The sequence below is a fragment of the Agelaius tricolor genome, unplaced genomic scaffold (genome assembly GCF_023055355.1).
Source record: "Agelaius tricolor isolate 1412-34295 unplaced genomic scaffold, bAgeTri1.0.p SCAF_11, whole genome shotgun sequence".
Lineage (NCBI taxonomy): Eukaryota > Metazoa > Chordata > Aves > Passeriformes > Icteridae > Agelaius > Agelaius tricolor.
The window spans coordinates 21,750,327-21,774,181 of NW_027269271.1; the positions used below are offsets into that span (position 1 = coordinate 21,750,327).

Sequence of the window (23,855 nt, forward strand, 5' to 3'; positions counted from 1 at the left end):
TGGCAACACTGGGCATGCCCCTGGAGCACACAGCAGAGGTAGTCCCTGCATGCCCTCAAAAGCCAGCTCATTGGCACACCCTACACATGCCCTGTGGAGTTCATCACTGCATGTGCCAAAAGCCCACTGAGTCCTGACTGTACCAAACCTCCTACATACACATGGCACTACCAGAGGCACAGTCAGAGTGAGACCTGGCCATGTGGGGACAATTTAATTTAATATCAAAAGTTCCATGGGGCATTTATGCATAAGTAGCTGGTGCACAAATATTTTAATGAAAACAACTGCATGTCATTAAATATAAAATACACATATTAGCTTTCCTTGTTTGAATCAAGTGAAGATTCTATTTCTAGATCAAAATTACCTCTTCTCTGCATATTTTTTTTCAATTAACAGGTTATTACTCTATGTTTGGATAACCACTGCTTTTTGATGACAAAATGTTTTAGTCTTCTTTACCTTTTCTCTTTTACTCCCCTATTATATTACTGGAGGCTGAGGTATGTTAAAGTTTTCATATGTGAGATTTACATAATTCAAGCATCTTCTTTTGCTTGAAGACTGTGGATTTTCAAATGGATGTGATTGCCAGGGTCTTCATAAAAATAAATCAAACTCAGCAGTGATTCCTCCCCCTTCATTCTTTCATTTCCTGCTTCCTGTTATTTATAATTGTTGCCTTGTCCTTGCACTTTTCTTCCACTTTCCTTTATTTCGTCAAAACAGGCTGTGCAACAGAAAAATCTGGTCACATGCATGTCCAAGAGATTAATTGACCTTTGTACCTTTAAGCCTCCTGAGCAGTTCAAGTCAGAACAGCAAAGACAGAATCTGCAGCAGATTTATCTCTCTGGAAATAAGTAACAGGCTCTTCAAAGCTCCACTCCACCACAGGTATCAATTGCCTTATTTCTGATCTAATCTTACTTTAAGTTCTGAATCTTTATACATTGCTTGTAAAGATGGAATCCAGGAGTAGAAGTCAAAAGTGATTCTCAGTTTTTAGTTGTGTTTAAGATTGGGTGCACAGCTGATTCTCGATTACAGGCCAAAGTCTGTTTCAGCAGAAGGCTTTGACTTCGCAGTAGCAGAGCTGTCCCTGCCCAGCAGTGAAAGCACTCAGCTGAACCGACCTGCTTTAATCTCACTGCGGTCCCGGTCCCGAGCAAACAAGGAAATGAATTCCTGACCATCTGCAAGGAGAAGAGCCCCAGCCTTCTCGGAAAGTGCGACTTCTCTATACAGCTTAGAGCACAAAAGCTGAAGCAAAACGAGTGCAATCAGCCTTTCACTTTTCCTGGATTCCTGTTATATAGGTCTGCAAATAAAACTGGGTATAGTTGGTATTCCTACAAGTAGAAACAGCTTCAAGAGGCCACGACAAACAGCAGTCGGGGAGATGCAAACCCTTCTTGTTGAATTTATGGGCCGGAGCCGTCTTTTGTCGCTTCTCCCCGTGTGGTGCCCATCGCATTTATCGCTTCACCGCTCGGCGGGAGCAGCGAGGCTGGGGCTGCCTGAGCTTCCCGACGGGAACCGGGCCGGGAGGGCACAGGAGATCAGCGGGGCAAACCCGATGGCAAACGGGATGGGTCGGTGCCGGAGGCCCGATGAGTTATGGGGAGCGGGTCGGTGCCGGAGAGCCCCGCCGGGGGCAGAGCCGAGAGGGCAGCTCAGCCGCGCTAAACCCCCACGGATGGACTTTCACATTTGAACCCGCCAGCGGCACCCGCGCTGCCCCAGCCCGCGGCCCGCTGCGCATTCCCGGCGGAAGCGGAAGGGCCGGGCAGCAGCCGGAGCAGCGGCCTCAGTAACGGCGGTAGCAGCGGTCGGTAGCGGCGGTGAGTGCGGGAACGCTGCGGGGGCTGCGGGGCCGCCTTATCAGCCCTCCCCCGCCCCCCGCGCCGGGCGGGCGCGCCCTGCGCCGCCCCGATAAGGGGCAGGGGGGCGCGCTTGGCCCCTCTGGGCAGTCAGAATGCAGAGGGGTTATCCCCGAGCTATGCGGCAGAAGCTGCTCAGCTACAGCGATCTAAGTATTGCTGATATGTACCTATTTGCATATCTATACATATTAATGGCATGTATAGCTATGGTTGCTTTACTGCTAAAGACTCGTTGCTTTAGGTTAAAAATGAGCTGTAGCTGCGGGTTGATGAACCGGGGTAGTTTGCATTACTGTGGTTATTGATGCATCCTCTCAGCCTTACACTGTCCTTGAGTTACTCTGAGCTTTAATCCCTTTATGTGAATGTGGCAGTAGATTGGTGATGCTATGCTATAACCATATCTTACTTGTCCAAAATTAGTTTGCTTTTATGTTTGTGTTTATCTCTGCCCTTCTAAGAAGAGGTTTTCAGCTTTTTAATGAACTGAATAATTATGGCTAGCATCATAAGTGTGATTCTCCTAAATTTCCTATTTTAGGGAAGAATCTGAGTGGAAAGTATTAATTAACATATTTTTTCCAGTGTCTGCCATTCTGATGTGTTCCATTCTTCCAGAGGCTATAGTTCAAATCTCTCTGTGGTGTTAATGTCCAATCCTACATGAAGCAAGATGGTTCTTAAAAAATGTGCTGATGCTAGTTATTGATTAAACGTGTACCTTGTCTTCTGGGCTGAACTGTTACCTTTAAGATGATTGCATAACATGGTTGTGTAAGGCATACAGTTGGTATCTTATTTGTATTATAGACCAAAGTGAATGAAAAAGCCTTGCATTTTTAGTTGTGTTGCTTGATGCAAGATGTCTTTATTTAGGCAACTAAATTCAGGTGAACAGCACCCACTTGCATGTAGCTGGCTATAAAATGGCTGTGCAAGTTCAGAGTAGAGGAGAATACTGTTGGCACCATCACCCTGTCTTCTCTGACCTCCTACCCCAATAAAACAGATGTACACCTGCAGTTTGGTTCATCAGTGATTGTCTCCAGCACCAATAGCTGGATTTAGTTCAGCACAAATCCAGGGCTATTAGTTCAGTGTCATGATTGCCTTGCACCAGGAGGTGCTGGCCCTTACAATCCTGACAAGAAAGGCACTCAGACTCTAAGGTATCATCTCAAATGATGCTTTTAGAGCTAACCCTTTCTTTAAAGGAGGAGAGTGTTAATGATTGTGCACCCCTTCAGGTGCTGGGAGCCCCAGCTTGTGCAGCATTGGGCAGATCTCACACAGGACAGTGTGCAGACCCTGTCCATAGCAGGGGTTACCCTGTTTTGGTCATTTGAGCTGCTGGGGATTCTTTTACAAGAAAACACCTTTATTCATCACTTCTGCTGTCAGACAGAAAGGATGCCTGCCGGAGAACTTCCTGCATTTTTAGATAAAGGCAGGATACATAGGTAGCATAGTTGCAGGTACAAAATGTCAGTGACCTGCAGACTGCTGTTACAGGTTGCTGCTGAGCTTATCCTGCAGCTTGTGCATCCCACAGCACCAGGCTGGGCGTGGAGTGCAGCACAAGATGAGCCTGGACCTACTCAGGTTAACTGTCACAGGGATCCCCAGCCCCTTGGTGTACAATGGCCTTCAGGTCAGGATCACTCCAACAGCTCCTGAATGTCTGAAAAACAAGTGTGCTATCTGGCATCTGCTATTAAATCTACAAAAGTGTGACTTGAGAAGCTAAGCAAGAAATTGGAAGCATAAACTCTGTGTGAACACATCCATCAGCTGAGACCTAATTATGTGAGGAAAATGACAATACTGAGAAAGCAGACCTATTTTGGGATAGTGTGCTATGTGGATGCTGAACTCTGAGAACATCCATTCCTCCTACATACTCAGATGTAACTAGCATTGCATTCTTCCACTCTTGGTTATTTTTGTTGCTTTTTGTTGTTTTTTGGATGCAGCAGAGCTTGGGAAGTAACTGAAATCAGCTAGCCAGCTTTGGAGCTCATCCTGACTGCAGTTTCTTTTTAACTGTTTGAGCAGAAACATAGATTGTGAGCATGTTGAGACATGCTGTAAGCCCTTCCTTTGCTGATGAAAAAACTTTGCCACTGTGAGCAGAAAAGGTAAATTGTTGCAACTTAAAGAATTGCTGCAAAACTATTTGTTCTTTTTACTCTTTAGGCAAAAATGCCTGCAACGTGTGACTTCGTTACACTCCACACTGGGCAGAAGATGCCTCTCGTGGGACTGGGAACCTGGAAAAGTGACCGTGGCCAAGTAAGCAGGGAACAATGTGATACTGTGCTCTCAACTAGTATGTGTGCTTGTGCACTTTTTCTGAAGGTCCCAGATCTGAGGCCTGTATCCTTTGCTTGAGCTGTTCTAGTCTTGAGTCCACTGGAGTTGAATGTATATATGTGCCTGACTAAAGCCTAAGGGACAAAGACAGCAGATCTTTCCAGAAAGGAAGATCCCTTTGGACTTGTTAGCCCCGGCCTTGGGCAGTGGAGCTCTGGGACATGAACCCAGAAGAAGACCAGTGAATGGTGTTTCTATAATGTGGTGCTGGACTCTTCCACTGGCAAGTCCTCAGGCTGCTGGTCTGACCAGACACCCCTCTGGCTTAGGCTGATGACTCAGCAGAAAGCATTATTTTGGGAGGCAGAAACTCAAGTTGTTCTTGTATTAAGTCCTGTTCCAGCAGCCAGCCAATGGTTAGCAGGAAAACAAAGAATTTGCTTGGGTCAGCCTGCTTTCAGAATAAGAAGACTCATGTATCATTAGACATTCACTCTGCTTCTGAATGCATTGAATTGGCAACAATTGGAAACAATTCTGTGTGTTACTACAAACAGCCTCTGGGAATGTTTATGTGTTCCATGGTGTGCCTGCTATTGTAATGCTTCTCCCCTTTGTCTGTGTTTTTGTATCTCTTTCATTTAGCTAAAAGATAAATTTTTTGGGGAAGAAATTGTATGTACTTCCTGTGAAAGGTAATGTCCACTGCTTGGTGGAATTCCTAGCTGGTATTCAAAGAATTGTGGAATCACAGAATGGTTTGGGTTGGAAGAGACCTTAAAGACCATCTAGTTCTAATTCTCTGCTGTGGGCAGGGAGACCCTTCTGCTAGACTAGGTTGCTCAGAGGTCAATCCACCCCAGCCTCGAACATTTCCAGGGATGGGGCATCCACAGCTTCTCTGGGTTATGCACACCACTTTATGTTTGTGCAGTAAATGGATGTCTCACTGCTACTCCTGTGTGTGAGCCTTAAGGTGTTTTTTGGAGTATGTTGGATGACATTGTGCTCACGACTGAGAGGGAAAGTTAAAACTCTTCTCAAGACGTGCAATTCTCTTGTGCCAGCTAGAAGAAAAGGTGGGAAACAAGCTATGAAAATTAAATCTATTCAGAGCCATTTTACTATGGGTTTTCCTGTCCAAACAACTGTCAGGACAGTGGATCTGTTGGGAATAGTTGTACTAATGTGGAAGCTGAGTTGGTGTGAGAGCTCAGTCAACCTCTTAAATGAGGAAAAGGGTGAATGTGCAGCTTTGCCATTTAAAACATCAAATGACAGCTGAATTAAGTTTGTTAACATGCACAAACTTAATGGATTCATTTCTGTGCACTCAAAACAGTTAAATATGCTTTGTCTAAAGCAAATGTCTGAAACTAAACAAACAAAATATGAATGTGTTGTTTATTCTGTGAACTAATTGTTCTGAAAAACATGTGGCTTTAGAAAGGAACCAGGACAGATCCTGTTTGTGCATAATTTAAACCTAATTCAGTTGGATTTTGCCATAATCAGCAGTGCTGCTGGCAGCTGAACCCCACACAGGATCCAGCCATCTTCTCTGTGTTTCCTTGGAAGTCACTGGGAGTCAGTTCTTTGGAATATCTGCTGTCTTCAAAGACTTCCTTGTAGAATGTATTGAAGACAAAATCTAGGAAGTGCAGTGGAAAGGGCCAGAGTTACAGAAGTTGCTGCTATTCCTATGGAATAAATGAATTTCTGCTTACCAGTTTTGAAAATTCAGGGGCATAGCAGCAATTTGGCAGTGTCCAGATGATTTACCCTTAAAAAGCCATGATGTAGCTCAGGGATAATAACTGCTATTATGAATTAAAGACTAGGGGCCAAAAACCCAAAGAAGCAGAAGAATTAGCATTGATTAAATTTGGTTTAGCTGTTTCCCAAGTAGAGGCTATTTATCAACAGCTCTTTTGTTCAAGTGCTGCATTAGAAGTAAGTGTGGAAATGGATGGCTTTTAAATTATTTCGGGTAAATATTTTGCAGATTGTAATTCTTTCCCTTGCCAAGCTTGAGTAATTTCTTTATTACTGCTGTTACTGTTCCTGACTGTAAACAAGCCTTGACCTTGTAGACAGATCTTAGCAGTCCAGTACAAAGGTGTCATTGCAGTCCCAGTTTCCTAGATATTAATAGGGGGAAAATAATTGAATCTAATTCCATGTTGAAAGGATTTTATAGGATTGACACCATATAAAATAATAGGATGTTTTGTGTTTTACATGATCAAGTGCTAGAAGAGAAATTTGTTTTGCATGTTTCCATAGGGATATGATGGAGAGCTGTTGAATGGAAGGAAGCACAGTACAGAAATTTATGAACTGGCAGCATGAATCAGTTCAAAGAGAAATCCATTCAGACAGGAGTATCAAGAATATCAGTACTGTGCTTTTTGATATTGCAGCTGGATTAGCTGTAATCCTTTAATGCTTTGTTCTCTTCTCTCAAGTGAGCCATGCTTTCAACCTGGAGGATTGATCCCCACCTGATGAGCAGCCTAACCTGAGTGGCAGAGGCTGGTTCTGTGGGACAGGGAGACACAGGGCTTGTATTTCTGTGTGAAACCTTGGAAAAGCTGAGGAGAAGTGCACCTCAGAAAACCAGTCAGACAGGGTGTCTTGTGACAGGATTGCAGCTTCAGGGGAGAATGTTTAGTTCTTGAAATTTGTTAGTACAGAGAATTCTGGTTACAGGCACAAAAAAATTCACTGCTGTTGAGGAAGGGACTTATATTCAACATTTGAAGGATAAGAGGCAAACCTCTTTATTTTAGGGAACACCACCTTTTAAACTGGCGTTATTTATCTCATGGTGTGAGTTCCTTTTCAGCCAATTTTGATGCAATTTTTAGAAACTGTGATACAGCAGCGCTTGGGTTCTGGTCATAGTGCATCTGAACATCACGTGCACTGATTGTGATTGGTTTTTTCCTACTTCCTCTCAGCAAAATAACTGCTAAAATGTGTCAACTTTGCAGGAAGCAGGGGTGGCTGGTCAGAGCCTTTTCTTTCCCAGTAGTATCGAACTGTTAAGAGTGGAAATCTCTTCATATTGGCTTGGGACTGTGCACAAGAGGCTCCTGATCCACTTGAACTGTGTGTTGCCTGGAAATATAAAGATGGCTTGTTAGTTTTTTAACCTTGGGAGAGGCAAATTGAAGAATTAGAAATCTAGTAATGAATATTATAATTAATGGGGACTTACAGATTGTATCTGAATCTGCCACTGATATTGTGTTCATCCATCTTCAAAAGAAGGTGGGTGACAAGACCAAGTCCCTTACAGGAGTGTTTAGATGGGACTGTAGTTCCTTGGACTTTGCTATAAAGTGAAGGAGGATGAGGCTCCAACTGCAATACCTGTGTCTGTTTTGGGGCAAACCATTTGAAGAAAGGCATGAAACAACTGATGAGACAGCAGCAACAGAGATGCAAGGTTTGGGAAAGGTGAGTTGTGATGAAAGGGGGAAGCACCTGCAGTTATGTGGTCAAGAGAGGTGTGAGAGGAGCTGTGCACTTTGCAAATGTGGGAAAAGCCCTCACAAAGGGCAAGCTGTGAATTTCATCTCTGGGAGGAATGGGATGTGGCATCAGGGCCATCTTTGTGAGTTGTCTAAAAGACTTTGAGCAGAAAGATTTCAAAGCATTGGAATAGACTGCCTGTCACAAGAAGGGCTATGACAAATGTGTGTGGGAGTGGTCTGGATTTACTCTGCCCAGCTGAGGGCCTTGAGGGTAGACTGGAAGATGCCTAAAGATCCATTCAGATGTACTTTTAGTAAAACCTAACTTTAGTTCTGTGGGGATGGGTTGGTGAGTCACTTGAGTCACTTGTGAGACTCAACTTGCCTAATACAAAGTAAATTCACTAATTGTTCCTTTCATAGCAGTATTGACAGGCTAAACTAAAGAATATATGGAAAGTTTGAAGTACAAATTTGGCTATTTGTACTTCACAACAATACCCACAGGCATATCTTCAACTGCCTCTGTTGTGTTTTTGTTCTCTACCCCCTACCATGAAATGCATATACCTCTCTAAAGTTAATCTCAAAAATACAGAACTTCTTGTTAAAAAAAGTACTTTTTTAAAAACGTACATCTATGTGTTATTATTTTTCCCCTCCAAAAATAGCCTTTTTTTTTTTTTTTTATGTTTGCTCTCAATTGTTTGCCTTTTGTGTGGAACAGGAGCTCTCAGTTCACACTGAAATGTCTTAGTAGGCTGGGAATAGCTTACCCAAATACAGATTATTTTTGTCAGCTCCCATAATTTAAAACCTTATTTAAATTATCAGTCCCAGTTCTTCAGTGCTAGAAATTTCTCAAAACATGCTGATAAAAAAATACAGCCTCTTGTTGATCTCTTTGCAAAGACATGTTTGGAGTGCTTTATCACTGTTTTTCTGTGAGTGTGCCTACTTTCATTTGTGGTAAACTTTGTGCCTGTTTGATTAAAAAAGAGTATTAATCTGATACAGGAAATAGGGGGTTCCAGACACAGAACATTTTTTTCTGTCCCTCTCCACAAATCTCATCTTTTTGGAGGATAGATATTGAGTCTTAAAAGCCCTTACTATGTCTCAAGTGATTTCAGGATTACCCTGCCCTTGATTTTGTAGTGACCTGAGAAATGTCTTTGTCAGGTGAAACAAGGACTGTAAGTACCATCCTGCTAGAGAAAGGAGGAGTTCACTGCTGTAATAGAAGTGCTTTGTCATCCTGGCTAAGGGAAACTGAGCTCCAGTTTTCCTCTCAAAATGCCAAAGAATGTAGTCAGAATATCCTGTGTCTGCTTTTACTGCACTTCTTGACAAGAAAAACAAATCAAATCCACCAGCAGGAGAGAGCTCTCACATTTGGTTCTCCATTGCCTTTTTGTAGCATCTGAAAGTAGGACTATAAACACCTTTGCTTGGTATTCCTAATTTTGTCAGCTTTAAATTGGAAAATGCTGGTACTTTAAGTTTTGAATCAAAGCCCTCTAGCCTTTGTCAATATATTTTTTTAATCTCATGCCAAGAGAGGTGTGATCTCACTTAACATTTATGGCCCTGTTGCATCAAGCCTTATACACAGAGTAATTTAGTCTCCCACAGTCTTGAGAGACAAGTTAGTGAGGTGCAATGTACAGAAATCCCTGTACAGATGGGGTTTATTATTCTTTCTGTAGTATTTCAGAAGGACAGATGTTAGAGAGAATGTGTGCTAACTGTCCACTGGAAGTTAAATGAAATAGATTTTATTAAATGGTCATCAGCCTAATGGGAGATGATGATTACACTGGCAACTGTAGTAATTCTTCATTTTTGCAATCATTTATAGAAAGTCTTTTTTTCAAAAACTCCTTAGGAGTCCTCACAAAGATGCCGTTCTGTGTTTCCTTCTGGTTTCTAGACTTGCTTCATATCTGAGGCCCCCATGAGAAGATATTTGTGAAGCTTGTGCTTCATTAGGGCTTTCAAAAGCAGATTTGAAGTAACGTGCCTTGGTTTCCAAAAACCATTCTGGCTTTTGTGTGACAATATGGAGCAAGAGTTGTGTTGCTGTTGGCAACACCTTCATTGTCAGCAATGTTGAAAGCAGAATGTAAAGTTGTGAGCATCATCAGGAGTATCCCAGCAGCATGACTTTTGCTGTTGTGCAATTATGAGACAAGAAAGAAAAACGTTCCATAAAAGAGCATTGTCTTGGTAATTAAGTGTGAGTGGCTGAACCAAACTCAAACTGTGGTGATTTTGGAGTTAGAAGCCAGACTCTTTCTTTACTGGGCAAGAGGAAGTATAATCCAAATTTGATGTTGATTTGTCACTTTGGTCAGAAAAGTTGTCTTCCTAAGCCATGACTTATTTGAAAAGCGCTTCTTATAGCTCATTTTATATTTAAGAAAAGTGTAACAACTGTAGTGAAGAGTAGGGATTTGTTCTACCTGGTACATTACATTCTTGCATGCTGGCCCTGTGTACACGATCCATTTGCTTGTTCCTCTTGGAGTGCCTGCCAGCAGTTTGCTCTTCCTCCCTAAGGACCACGCCACAGAAACTCCAGATCCTCCTGTTTGAATCTCATGACCTTAAACAGATCTGTGTTTTTTTGGGGGATGTTCCTCACCAAGTCTCTTAGCATTCTTTAACTTTTCCCCAGTGCCACATCCCATTTCAGTGGCTGCATGGGCAGTGTGTTTGTGCTTGCAGGTGAAGGAGGCAGTGAAGCACGCCCTCAGCGTGGGCTATCGCCACATCGACTGCGCAGCCGCCTACAGCAACGAAGCCGAGATCGGGGAGGCCTTCCAGGAGTGTGTGGGGCCCAGCAAGGTGAGAGCACAGGAGCTGCCCTGCTCACTGTGTGCTGTGCCAAAGCTTACTGCTGTCCCCTGGGAGGGTCACAGTTGTGGCTTTGCCTGCTGGTCTCCCCCAGCTGTTTGCTGTTTATCAGGAGAAGGCATGAGAGAGGGCTTTCTCTCCTCTTAGAACCCTCCTGGCTGTCATGGGGACGGAAGATTGTCAGGGATATTTGGATGGAAGCTACAGAAAATGCTTTTGGTGGTGGTGGTGCTTTCTTTCCTCTTCCTGCTCCTTTTCCCCTAACAAAGTATCCCAATTTGCATTCTTTGGGGTTCCCAGAATCATAAGTTATAATGTATAATATTTGTCATGATTTGTATGAAAAGTTACCCTGACTTTCCAGTCTAGCATGCAATGGGGGATAGCCACAGCAAATTTAGTGTTTTTTTTGGTTATTGATAAAATATCAACTGTAGGTTTTTTGTTATAGATAAAATATAAGTGAGTAAATGTGGTGAATTTTAATTTTTTAAGACAGTGATTGCACATGAAAGGCTCATAAATGTGACTCCAGATCTGCACCTGAGAGTTTGAGGGCTAAGTATAACGTAATGTGACAGGCATTCCTATGCATGAACCAAGGTGGAATCTTAAATTTATTCCCTGAAGGGACTGAAAGGATAACTTGTACAGCCTCACAGCTCATGGAAAGGAAGTTTTCATGTTCTTGCTTTCCTGCTGCTCCTGCCTTGGCTTTAGGGCAATCTCATGGTTATGTGCTTGAGAGAGGCTGTTTTCAGCTTGCCCCAGGGATTCCTCCCTATTAGGTGTGGTAACAATGGGAAGCATTTTGTTCAGTTCATATTAGCTAGTTAACTTAGAACTAGAATTTGAATCAAAATTCTTTTAAAAAGAATTTTTAAATATCTTCCTTCTGAACACAATATCCTTGCGTGAAACGCAGAAATAATTTAATAGTTGGAAGAGAGAAACTAAGGAATTAATAATTCTTCAAAATTCAAAAATTCTTCAAAATAGACTTGACTGAAGTTTTATCAGACATGCGACAGTGAGAAGTGTCCTTTCTGATGCAATTCTGTGCTTCTTTTTGCCCAATGTGATCTCCCTTTTGTATTTTATGCTCTCTAGATAACCAGTTCTCCATTGTTTTGTTTCTGGTTCTTACCCTTCCAGCACAGGGTCCAGGGCTCTCTGTTCTTAGTGTGTTCCTTCCATAGCCTAGAAACTCCAGTGCAGAGGTTTGGGCAATCTTCTGATTATTTTCCCACGCTCTTTCCACAGGAAGCAATCTTGGTTTTTAGCTTGTGATGAGTAAAGTAAGTTAGCTAGTTGAACCTGGAAAATGTGAATTGTTAAATGGAAATTTGAAAATTTACATATGAATAAGCTGAGTAATCTTTCTTTTGGCCACATCACTCTTAGTAATGGCTTTAACCCTTGAATTGGAAGGTTTCGAAGAGTGAGTATGTGGAAAGAAATTTTTTTGTTTTTCAAAACTTCTAATTGCTAAAGTATTTGATATACTTTAAGACTTGCCACTGTGTGTATTTTTCTGGCTTGTCTCCATCCAGTATATTTTTGAAAGGTTTAATTTTTAGGTTCCATGTGTTACCTTTAAAAAAAACCAAAACACAACAAACATAACAAACCACAAAACTTCAGTTGTTCTCTTTGTTTTAAAACTAATTTGGGAATTCTTGCAATTCTCTTTCTGAACTTGCTCCAGTACATTACGGTCTCCTTCCTTTCTTGAAGGTTATTAAAAGGGAGGACCTGTTTGTAACATCAAAGCTCTGGAATACCAAGCACCACCCAGAAGATGTAGAGCCAGCACTGAGGAAAACACTTGGAGATATGAAACTGGATTACCTGGACCTGTACCTCATGCACTGGCCTCATGCCTTTGAGTAAGTTCTAGATGCAGAGGGCACAGAATGCAGAAACACCAGTTTTGCATAAGTGGCTCATGTTATATCCTGAGGATGTTCTTTCTGAGCTGTGGATTTCTTCCTGTTTATGCTGCCTGCAAGGTGTTTTTTGGTGTTTAAAGTTTAAAACAGTCTAGTGTCTTCATCTAGGCACTGGAGAAGTGTAGCAGCTGTTCTTGGTTCTGCCATTGGCCTACCTGGTAACCTTGAGAAAATACCAGAACTGTTTTGTGCCTTAGTTGTCCTGATCTGGAAAATGGGAATTAAGTGCTTCATAAAGATAACACTTTTTACTTGTTATTAACTGTACTGGAGTGGATAAGCACATGCAGTATCGTAGTGGTATCTGTATGAGGTGGAAGTGAATTGTCTTCTTATGACACAAATTGCAGTAATTCTATGATTTGAGGAAATAGGAGACAAGCAAGCTTTCCAGTTAAGTGGTAAATGCACTTATCCTACAATCCCATGAGAAGCACAGTTCCATACTCTATTTCCTTGTAGATGTGGAAGTAGTTGTTTCCCCAGCCAACTACAATCAAAAAAAGGCAGGAGGAATAAATCTCCTTGCCAGAGGTTTGCATGGAGTCTTCACTCAAGCCCTTTGTTTATGGGGCCTCTGTTCTGCAAATCTGAGGATGTTTTTTCTCCTCCTTGTCATATGAAGTGAATTTTACAAATGTTATACACTAATGATAAGATGCAAGATGCTCAAAGTACAAATATATTCCTCAGCATAACAGAATGAGGAAGTGTTTTTAACTAGAACTGGTCTGGAGGAAGAGCTTGTAAAAATTCCTTCTGTTGTGCAACAGGTTTGCTTTTCTTTTGCTTGAAAAAAACTGCCCCATCAAACATTGCTTTGATAATGACATGGAACACAAATTATGTACATTTAGATAGTACTAATATTTAAATTTAGACTATATTGTGGCACTGTTGACATAATTGACAATCTAATAAAGTAGTTTCATTTCTTTTCTCATTGGAAACACTATATTCTGCAGTTTTCCATTATTTCTATGTAACTGTTTTAATGTGTGCTTATTATAATGTCAGTTGCATTGGGAGGCTAAGCTAAGGAATGTTATTTACAGAAAAACTAAAACAGACTTCCAGATGAAAATCACAATGCCTTTAGGTCTTGAAAATTATTCTCACTTAATACAGTACTCTTGACATATGAAGCTGCTCTTCTGACTTGGGAGCTCATAAGGCTTTCAGAGTTATTTCTGGTTCTAGATTTACCAGTGACATGAAGAACCATCTCCCCTTGTCTCCAAGTACTGCTATTTCTCACACCATTCACTGCTGAGCTAGAGCACTGTAAGAGTCTCATTGCTGAGCTACCAGAGTCCTGTGATGATTATGGTGATATATATATATTTTTTTTTTTAATGTGTTGACTAGTTGGAAGGAAACACACCCAACCTATAAACAACATGTACATGTTAAGACTTCTGGGAGAGTCTGTGCTTGTATTGAGTAGTGACACAGCTACAGAGTCCAGAGGGAGTGGGAAGGCCAGTATCCTTTGAAAACAGTTTCTCCCAGATAGCTCTTAAACCCAGATCCATTTGGTAGCAACTTCAAGCCGCCCTCAGAGTTGCTGCTCCCTAAATCAGCTGTTTTATGGGGATCAAAGTGTGCAAAGAGCTGCTGCTGTGTGTACAGTGGTTTATCAGTTCTCTGTAGTCACTGCTGTATAGGTGAGTACTTCAAAGTGCTGCGTAACAACTTTATGTAGGAAAGACTGTCTTGTGTAATAACTGCTTATTAAGCAGTGGTTAAGTCATGTAATGGAATTGAACAGATTCATTCAGTTTGTACTCTGTCCTTCAGACTATGTAGAAACTTTTAAGACTACTGTGAGGAAGGTTTCTTTGAGTGAAGAACTAAAATAATTTGGTGCATGTACTTACACTTCACCTTTGATGCTGTAGACGAGGGGACAATCTCTTCCCAAAGAATCCCGATAACACGATGCGTTACGACTACATTGATTATAAGGAGACCTGGAAGGCTATGGAGAAACTGGTGGAGAAAGGTCTTGTGAAAGCCATTGGGCTGTCAAACTTCAACAGCCGGCAGATTGATGATGTGCTAAGTGTGGCTACTGTGAAGCCAGCTGTGCTCCAGGTAAGGTGGATAAAGGAGACAAATACCTTTCCTGTCTGTCCATAAGAGGGAAGAATTTGCAAACCAATGTCGTGTGTTTAGCACAAGAGATGCAGCTTCTTATTTGCAGGGAAGAATATAGCCAGCTCTGCAGGAGCAGACACACAGAGGCTGTCTTTCCAGGCAGATTGGAAAGGAAGTCTACACCCATGTTCTCTGGGCATTTATACCTGCTTAGATGAACAGGTCTTTGGAAGACTTAATCTTCCATGTGAGGAACAATTTAGTCTGTAAAAAGGAAAGATTGTGAGGGAGTAATTTGAATCCCTACTGCATAGAAATTCCTTGCTTGTTGGATGATCTCTTTGGTACCAAGGCAAAGTCCAGCACCAAGCTTAGGTAATCTGTTCTTTGTTTCCTATAAGCTTAGCCTACCAGACACTTCTTTCTCCTGGTAGTGACTTGAGTTGCTAAGGTTAACTTAAACCTTATCCTCATAAGGTTTTCTGGAATCTGGAATAAACTCCTGTGATATGTTTGGTTCTTTTGTGCTTGACTTCCTGTTTGCTTCATTGTATGTTGGTATCTGTTCTGTAGCCACTCATTGTGGGTCATTTTAACAGGTGGAATGCCATCCTTACCTAGCTCAGAACGAGCTGATTGCTCACTGCCAGAAGCGAGGACTGGTGGTCACTGCCTACAGTCCCCTTGGCTCTCCGGATCGCATGTGGAAACACCCGGATGAGCCTGTGCTGCTGGAGGAACCTGGGGTCAAAAAAATTGCTGAAAAATACAGCAAATCGCCTGCACAGATCGTCCTCAGGTACAGAATAATTGTGAGAGAGGTGGTGTTTGGGACACAGCCTTCAGTCAAACATACAGGCTAGAAGGAATCTACTTAAAGTTTGTCAGGGAGAGGTTAAAATCATAGGGAGTGTCGAAAGCAAACCCCACTTGGTGCTTGTTTTACAAAACTGGTAGAGTTGGTCCTGCCTTAGGGCAAGTAGGCTAGATCAGAGGGGTCCATTCAGGGCCTGAATCCATGTCTGAGATAGTTCACATGGACTGTTGCCATGTCTGGGACAGTACCTTTTCTGCTGGGAAATAGCAGTAGGACAGTTAAGGCACCAGTGTACCATATCTGAGTGCTCCCCACCGAATTTGCATCTGGCTGGTTCCCTGAAGCCTCTAGTGCTTGCTGCTGCACTCAGGTGGGCTCCCAGGAAGACGGGCTGAGGAAAAGACTTGCCTCCTTTGCACTGAAGAACTATTTGCTGTTTTGTTTTTATATAGCCAGGTACTGGATATTACAGTGACTGAGTGATAGCCAGAATGTGATCAGCACCTTGTAAACTAAAATTGGATTTCTATCCTCATTTTTCTTGACTGGCTTTTTATCCATCAGTATCACTACCACAGTCTTGGGTAGTAGCACATTACCCAGAGAGCAGAATGTGTTCAAGATTTTGTGCTCAAGCCACTAGATAGGCATTTTAGGGATCTGGGTTTTCATTTAGTTTCTGAGTGGCTGTCAGGTTAGAACTTGCTTGAAATGCATAAGTATTTTTTTCTGACTGTTTCTTGGGCTTTTAGGTTAAAACAGTTGAAACCTGGGTGCTTGTTCCAAGGCATGAACATCTTCCCCTCTCTGATTAATTCAATTGTTACTGTCTTGCTTGAGCTTGGACCTACCAGGTCCTAATACAATGCAGGGCTATGTCACTCCTGTGCAGATTTTTATTTCACAGGAGTGACATCTCTGCTGCTAGAGATTATTACTCAACCAAAATAAATACTTGTTGTCCCTGGACTGCACACACAGACAAAGTCTCTCACCTCCTCTTGCAGATGGCAAGTGCAGCGTAAAGTGGTTGTCATTCCCAAGAGTGTCACTCCTGCTCGCATTCAACAGAATCTGCAGGTAAGCTGAAATGGAGGAGTTTCAGAAATGCCCTTGCCATGTGAGTAATTGCTATACTGTCCTACAACTTGCAGAGCAGCAAGCTGAGGCACTTGGTTCATACTTGTTCATCAATGTATGCACATGCTGGGGAGGGAGGCTAAAGATGCTTTTTGGAAACAAAGGATGTGTTTTAAGCAACTCAGTGTGTGTGTGTGTGTGTGTGTGTGTGCAATGTGCACATGCACAGTCTTGTTATCAGAAGGTAAAGAATGTACTTTGTAGAGGTCTAAATGAAAAATCTGTACTTAAATTTTTTTGAGATGCAAATTTATTGAAATAGGGAGTCTTCAAACTATGCTCAGTGACTCTTATTGATGAGTAATAGTTGCTCTATCCTGCAAGTGAGGACTGGTGAGTACTTCTCCAGCAAACTGCCATTCTAGTGATGCTGAAGGAGTAAGTGTGGTTCACTTCTGCTCTGAAGTAGAGACTTCAGAAATTATTTGAAAACCCTGACTTTAAATAATCTTGAGGGATGTTTCTGAATCACCTCCTTGGATCTTTTTTCATAAAGATTGGCTGGTTACATACTTGTTTTTAAGTAAGGAGTTGTTCATGTAACTGTTACACCCATTAATCCGAATTCTGGCATATAGCGTGCTGCTAGAAATCTCAACCAATTCCTATAAATTCTGCAGTTGCTTGAGGTATAGATCTACATGGAAACAGAATATTTATTGAATAGGCAGCATTTACTGTGAGAAACAGTCCCACTGCTTTCTACCTTAGTGGTGGAGCACTGTGCAGTACCAGTGTAAGCTTAGAGCTGGAAGGCATGTGAACAGCTCAGACTTTAAGCCTTTGCTTTGGTGTTTGTTATAATTGCAATTTCACATTTATTAGCAGAAAACAAACTGATGACAACCTATGGTTATTGAGTAAAGCCTCTGGCTTTTGTTCTCAGGTGTTTGACTTCAGCCTCACAGCAGAGGAGATGAGTCACATTGGAAACCTGAATAAAAACTGGCGTTACATCGTGCCAATGATTACGGTAAATTTCTTGTGTTTCTAATAGTTTTCATTATGTGCAGATGGCCACCACTTGGGATTTTTACAGTTTTGTTTCTTTAGTGTTCCCATCAGAGCTACTGACTCATAAGAACACTGCATCTTCTTAGGGTATCTAAGATGAAAGAATTTTTCAAAAGCTGGGTACAGAAAAGGCAGCTTGTTTGAAAACTTTTGTCCTCTGTTTTGGACATGAGTGGCTCTCTCTTGAGTTCTCTTTACTGATCCCATGGGTCTTTAAGTCAGATGGGCAAGTTGCTCATCTTCAAATCTCACCAAACTCCTGCTGATTTGTTCTTCTAAGTCCAAGCATGGCATTCCTCCAGAAGTACTCCTTGTGCCAGCTGTCACTATCGACTTTGCACCATAAACCTCTAAGATCAGTGAAGACTCAGGGTGCTGCTGCTTCTCCACATCCATGGTGGAAGTTACATGAGGGAATTCATCCCCTCCCTTCTGCTGGATGTCCCCCTTTTCAGAATCTGTTGTAATGACCTTTCCCCAATGTAAGGAGTTTGGATTAGGCTGTTCTATTTTTCTTCCCAAATCCATTAGCTGCAGCATCTTTCAGCATCAGTAATTTACTGTGTCACATGAACTCTTACCTCGTGCTAGCAGATGCCAGTTTGTTTTTAGAGAAGCTGCTGCATTGTAAGCATTGAAGTCCCCTTGGTCTTTCCTTTATTACATTAGAGGAACTAAACTTTTTCCTTTTCCCTCATTGCAAAATTCCAAGAAATGCCTTGTTATCTCCTGTCTTTATAGTGTTTCTCATTTCTTCTTGTCTTGCTTCTGACTTTACAACAGAAAGCTGTTGCTGTTCCTGGTACATCACTGGCCAGGATATGGCAACTGTAACAAGTTGTTGTAGTTGTGCTATAATGAAACTGAAGTGATTTATCCCTTCTGTGCCATACACTACACTGTACAGATACAGGAAATCTCAGCAAATTTGGGAGCTGTTAGGCACAGTCTGGCCTCTTCAGTGCTTTGCCTGTAAATTATCCTTCAGTAGTGTCTTCTGGCTGTAGGAATTCCTTGGAGAAAGCTTTTCTTCAGGATTTATCATTGTGGGTTTTTTGAATGCTTGAGAGTATATCAGTGACCAGCCCAAGTTGGAAAAGAAGCTGTGAATGTGTGGGAATGATTGTCTCATATCAAGGGTAGATACGTGTTACAGCTTTCACTGTTTGTCATGCTTACATGAGCCTCAAGGCCATCCTTTTAACTGTATGTGTGCATAAATATAAACCTTCACCTCCCTGCAGCCAAAATTCTCTCTGTGTTTATGGATCAGGAATCTGTATACCAAACAAGCAGCTTAGCTGCTGATCTGTGAGAATGGGGCATTGACAAGAACACCTGCTGCTGACAACACGTTTCTTTCAAGTGTTTTGCTACTCATGCTGCAAACAAAGTTATTTTGAAACTGCAAAATACATTTAAATGTAGCCTGGCTTGAATGAGCCAGGGATAATTCATGTGCTTTTGTTACCTGGGAGACCTGATCAGATCACAGGGATTCACAAAGGAGAGATGAAATACAGTTCAAAGTGGCAGCCCATCCAGCTTGAGAAAGGGTGAATGTGATGCAGCTGGGCTTCAAAGATATTGCCATATTGTCAGATAATGAGACAGGAAGAAGCAAGATGAGTGCAGTTAAATCACAGCTCTGTAGCTCTAAGATCTCTAATGGAACCTTTTGTCTCCTGCCCATCCCTTCTGGGCTTATTGGAAAGAATTTTCATCAACTGTGAATTAAAATTCCTGTCTAACCTTTCATGCCTATCTCTGCTATGAATCTTAGTGTTTGGTTTTCAAAGTGTGATATGACAGTGACAAGAGAGCTCCTATCATAACTGAAGAGACAGTTCTTCTTGGCTTTACTTCATTGATCTATAGCCACAAGTTCTTAAAATTGTGCCACTCTCTTCCTCCTTGTGTATGTTTAAAGCCTGAGGGGAGGCTATTACACTGCATATAGACAAAGTTGCTTCTTACTTTTAACTGTTCATTATCTGGATAGAATTTGGAAGTTACCTTGCACCAATCTGAAATCCAAACCTTTGGAAACATATAATTGGCCAAGGAATATACTTAAGTGAAACTTAAATGACTGTCAGGCCAGGAGAGGAGGAATGTAGTGAGCACATCATGATCTCTTTTTAAGAGTTAGCTACTGCTGACCTGCAGGTGTGTTCATTGCTGATTTTATCCCCCTCTCCTTCTCTCACATTCCTGGAGTAGACTGGAATCAGTGGTGTGAAACATTGCTTCTGGCAGCTGCTGTCTTGGCCTGCTGTGAACAAGAATTCTTGCCTGTTCTTTGTGGACAAATATGCAGGGGGACAGAACTGGGGGGAGAGTGAAGAATATGAATTCTAGGAATATGAGGAAGCTGTTGGTTTTCAAGAGAACTTGAGGAAACCTGAAGCTACTGTGACACTTCTGTCCTGTTTCAAGGATTGCCTTCCGCTGAGAGCCTCATAGCAGCTCTATTTTAATCGGAGCGTTAGTCAAATGTTACACGGTAACATCCTTGTTTTGTGCTCTGCAGTGCCCCCAGGTGACTCCTTTCATTTAAACAGCTCATTGCAGGAATTCCAGTCGCTTTGAAATGCAGGTTTTATATTCAAAACTAATGGGGCACTTGCTAGTGGATACTTGATTTGGAAGTCCCTGTGATTTCCTCTGTGCCCATAACATTTCGAGTGATCACTACCATCACGTTTTATATGTATAAAATCAAGGATTTCTCTAATATAACTTTTATTGGGGCATTAGTTGTTTAACTTAAGTTTTGGCTGGATGGTGCTTGCATGACATGTGGGGAGGTGTGTGCTGTGGGCCAGTGCTGCACCCAGACTTCCCCAAAAGTTACAGATGAGGTTTTAGCTCAGCCACACAGAAGTTGGGGGTGTTGCAATGGACTTGGTGCAACAGAAATGCAAATTGTCCATCTGAGTGCTTTGAGGGATGTAGGAACTGAGACTTCTGCATGGCCACGTCTGCTTTTGGGCCAGCCCAAGCCTCTGGTTATCTGTGAATATTGGTTTCAGTGCTCCCATTTTACAGCTGGACAAGTTCGTCTTCTGTGGAAATGTTCCTAAAAGGAGTTCAGTGACACTTCTAATGCCTCAGTAAATGACCCTGAACAAGCCTCTCAATGTGTTTCATCTTATCCATCTCTAAAATTGGCAGCCCAGCATTTTCTCTATCATGGAAACATGGACAAAGGCTCCAACTCCAATCAAGTGTTTTGAAGTGTGCATGTTATGACACTCAGTAACACCTAGAAGGCACAAGGCCTTTAACTACCCTTAGTCTAATTCTTCCAGTCTCTGCAGTGAGAGACTCTTGCTCTAGGCTACAGAAGTGTCTTTTCTTTCAGGAAAGGCTAAGAGGACCCAGATTTCTGGGATACAAAGTTTTAGAAATCTAAATCATGGAGAACTTGAAACTGCAAGTAAGAGTGTATTTTATCTTTCTGACTTGACTCTGTCTTGTTTATTTCACAGGTGGATGGAAAGCTTGTAGCCAGAGATGCTGGACACCCCCACTACCCCTTCAATGACCCCTATTAACTACTGGAAAATAAGGTGTTAAAGTAATGCTCCAGTAATTGCCTTTCCACAAAGTAATTGTTGCCACGATTTTTTGACAGTTGCCACTGTCCAGATGAAAACCTTCCTTCCCAAGTGGGTTTTCCTACAATGTACTACTTCTAATCCACCTCCTGCCTGGAGATCCTGTAGCTTCTGTTCCAAAGTTTATGGATTTATTACAATGACTGCTGGCTGGCTCCTGGAGGCATCAGATCTTTTGGAGATTAGATAAAGAGTGAAGGAGTCTAAGTCAAGTTCCAAACACATTGTTATCAGACAAGGGCATTACTTTGGTTACTACTGTGAAACGGTTTAGAAAACTTCAGTTATTACCATGATGAGGGAAAAAAAGGGTGAAGGTGTGAAAGTTTTTTAAGGCTAAAGAATTGCTCAGCCATCAACCTTGATATCTTTATTAATAATTTTTTACAGAGGGAATAAAGTGAAAGGTGCTACAATTGCACTATGTCCATAAACCATTCATTAAAACCAAGTAATCAGCCATGCCCAGTGCTTTTATCCACTTCATAGTACTTTTGGGACCTAGAGTTGTCAATTTTCTCTTTCTTTTAATTTGCCTGTAGATTTGAGCAGAATAAAAGCAGACCCTGGAGCAGGCCTTCAGGGCAATTCTCTCTCTTGCTTGTCACAGTGCTGGGTTTCAGCTCTGACAGCAGCTCTGATCCTATCGCAAAAATCTCAAGAATTTTTCAGCAAGTCTTGCAGAAAAACATCCTGCTTTTCCTGTGAAGCTGTCCAGTGTTTCTTTACTAAAGACATCTATTTTGAGTCCTGGAAGGTCACAAAATTAGTTCCTAATTGTACAGTAAGACCAAAGACCTTACAGAGCTCCCAATGTTTTAATGTTGCATTTTTGGCTGCTGCCAAAAAATGTTTTTGGTTGATGCTGAGGAGAGCTGCTCCTGTCTCCTGCTGTACCACTGACCTGCTGGTAACTCGGGGTGAGTCATTTGCCTTCTGTGCCTGTTTTCCTACTGGCCATGTCTCTGTGTTCCCCTGACAGGGACTAATTTGCTGAGTGCTGATGCACCCTTGGACTGGAACTCTAAGCACAGTTTTCTTTTGTGTCAGTCTCCTAAGGAATTGCTGGTCATCTGAGCACAAAGGGCATGAGGTGTTAGTACCTACCTGTGCTCTGGTGGTGACACTTTCTGTGGCCTTAGAAACATCAACACTTTATTTTTCTCTACCTGTTAAATAGGATTAATTTTTTCTCACAGTAGTAGCAAGCAATTAGAAAAATAGTATTGTATATCAAATAGTTAAAAAGTTAAAGAATTAGACACTTTGATTTGGATACCCTCATTTGCAATAGGCCTATAGCAGATCTATGCATTCATTTTGAGTGTAAAGCCTTCTCAGGTAATTCCTGCCCTGGGCCTCACAGTGGGCAGCTGAACTGCAAAAAAAAGAGTGACACCCATTTATCACTCCTTCTAAACCGCAGGCAAAATTTCAGGAACTCCTGGTCCTTTGTAAAATGTTTCCTAATTCCTGATGAATTTGCCTCAGTGCAGGAAGCCACCTCATTTAGGATTCTTTACTAGACTGGACATTTTATCCAAAGGAAAACTAAATTCTTGTTGTTTTTTTTAATTGTTCTACTCAAACGTGGTGACTCTGAATACGGTTCTTGTTCCAATCATTAGGTAAGCAACTGTACTTTGAAGGCACTCTGCAGACTGCAGTCATCCTGCCAAGGACAGTGGTTTTTCTTGCTTGTTTCACTTGCATGTTTGCTTGTTTAAATAAATTCTGTACTCATTGTATGACTTTGAGACTTTTTCCCTCCCTCTTATCAAGGCCCCAATTAACTTTCTCCAGTTATTTCTCTGAGCAAGAGTACCTAATTGGGCTGGGAGAATTCCCAAGAAAAGCACATGAGTGCTGTAGCTCTGTGAACCCCACACTTCCCAGCTCTGTTCCTGCAGGGAGGGACATAGCAGGGTTGAAGCTGGAGAACTTTTACCTTGAAATAGCAGAGCCTGGAGGTCTCGGTGCTGGGCTGTGCTGTGACAGCGGCCATGTCAGCCCCGCCTGCTCGTGTGTTCATGTCGCAGGGGAGAGCCAAGCATCCGCGTTAGCTGGGCAGAAACCCGGGGTCTGTTCACCTGGAAGAGGCCGAGGGCGGATGCAGAGCCCGAGCCTGGGTGCCAGAGCGTCCCGGGTCCCCAGCTGGGGCTGAGGGGGGTCCCACAGCCGGCCTGAGGGAGCGGGACTGCACCTCCCGGCATGCCCCGCGGGACCCCGCCTCCCTCTCCGGCACTACACTTCCCAGCGCGCCCCGCGCGGCGGCGCCCCCGGCGTCCCGCGGCGGGGCAGGCGCGCAGCGTGCCGGGAGCGGTAGTCCCCCTGCGGCGCGCGCGCGCCGCCAGGCGGGCCGGGGCGTGTCCTCGGGGGTATATAGCCAGCCGGAGGGGCAGGGGGCTGCACTCTGCCGCCGCCGCCCCTCTCTCCAGCAGCTTCTATGCAATCCTCGGCCATCGCCGCTCCCTCCTGCGTTGAGCCCGCGCCGGCCTCCCAGACTAGGTAGGGCCGCGCGGGCTGCCCCGGTTACGGTGTGTGCATGTCGGGGCCGGGGGGCATCAGGGGAGACGGGGGGTGCCTTCGGGCCGCAGGGTACCGGAGGGGATGGGGGGTAAGGGGGGCGGTGGGCCGGATTTCCTTAGGGGAAGGGCCGGGGGTGC

The 23,855-nt window shown here is 42.9% G+C and overlaps 2 protein-coding genes and 1 long non-coding RNA gene across 5 annotated transcripts in view; 2 read left to right on the forward strand and 1 right to left on the reverse strand.

The window, feature by feature from the left end:
• AKR1A1 (aldo-keto reductase family 1 member A1) lies at positions 1 to 22,937 on the forward strand. 2 transcript variants are annotated; one of them, XM_071436621.1, is made up of 9 exons: positions 1 to 900; positions 4,086 to 4,181; positions 10,415 to 10,534; positions 12,281 to 12,432; positions 14,397 to 14,592; positions 15,195 to 15,394; positions 16,420 to 16,492; positions 17,439 to 17,525; positions 21,061 to 22,937. In XM_071436621.1, the coding sequence occupies exons 2-9, from the start codon at positions 4,092 to 4,094 to the stop codon at positions 21,124 to 21,126; spliced, it is 984 nt and encodes a 327-aa protein (XP_071292722.1). In that variant the 5' UTR covers positions 1 to 900; positions 4,086 to 4,091; the 3' UTR covers positions 21,127 to 22,937. The 2 variants fall into 2 exon arrangements, with proteins under 2 accessions (XP_071292722.1, XP_071292721.1); XM_071436620.1 differs by lacking the exon at positions 1 to 900 and adding an exon at positions 1,026 to 1,847.
• The window catches only part of LOC139594464 (uncharacterized), a 12,629-nt gene continuing 232 nt past the window's right edge, over positions 11,459 to 23,855 (reverse strand). The window contains exons 2-3 of the long non-coding RNA XR_011680639.1: positions 23,138 to 23,279; positions 11,459 to 11,860 (exon numbers count right to left, since the gene is read on the reverse strand). This is a non-coding gene — a long non-coding RNA (uncharacterized lncRNA). The remainder of the gene's footprint in view (positions 11,861 to 23,137; positions 23,280 to 23,855) is intronic.
• NASP (nuclear autoantigenic sperm protein) overlaps positions 23,537 to 23,855 on the forward strand; it is an 11,179-nt gene continuing 10,860 nt past the window's right edge. Inside the window, exon 1 of one of the 2 annotated variants that reach the window (XM_071436610.1) lies at positions 23,537 to 23,697. In XM_071436610.1, coding sequence (XP_071292711.1) covers positions 23,636 to 23,697 — 62 coding nt within the window. In that variant the 5' untranslated portion in view covers positions 23,537 to 23,635. Of the gene's footprint in view, positions 23,727 to 23,855 lie in introns of both variants that reach the window. The other variant, XM_071436611.1, reaches the window with a different exon arrangement.

Coding starts and splice junctions, on each gene's coding strand:
- AKR1A1 (XM_071436621.1), top strand. CDS start 4,092: ATGCCTGCAACGTGTGACTTCGTTACACTCCACACTGGGCAGAAGATG. Junction 12,433..14,396: donor CACTGGCCTCATGCCTTTGA/GTAAGTTCTAGA, acceptor TTGATGCTGTAG/ACGAGGGGACAATCTCTTCC. Junction 16,493..17,438: donor GCATTCAACAGAATCTGCAG/GTAAGCTGAAAT, acceptor TTTTGTTCTCAG/GTGTTTGACTTCAGCCTCAC.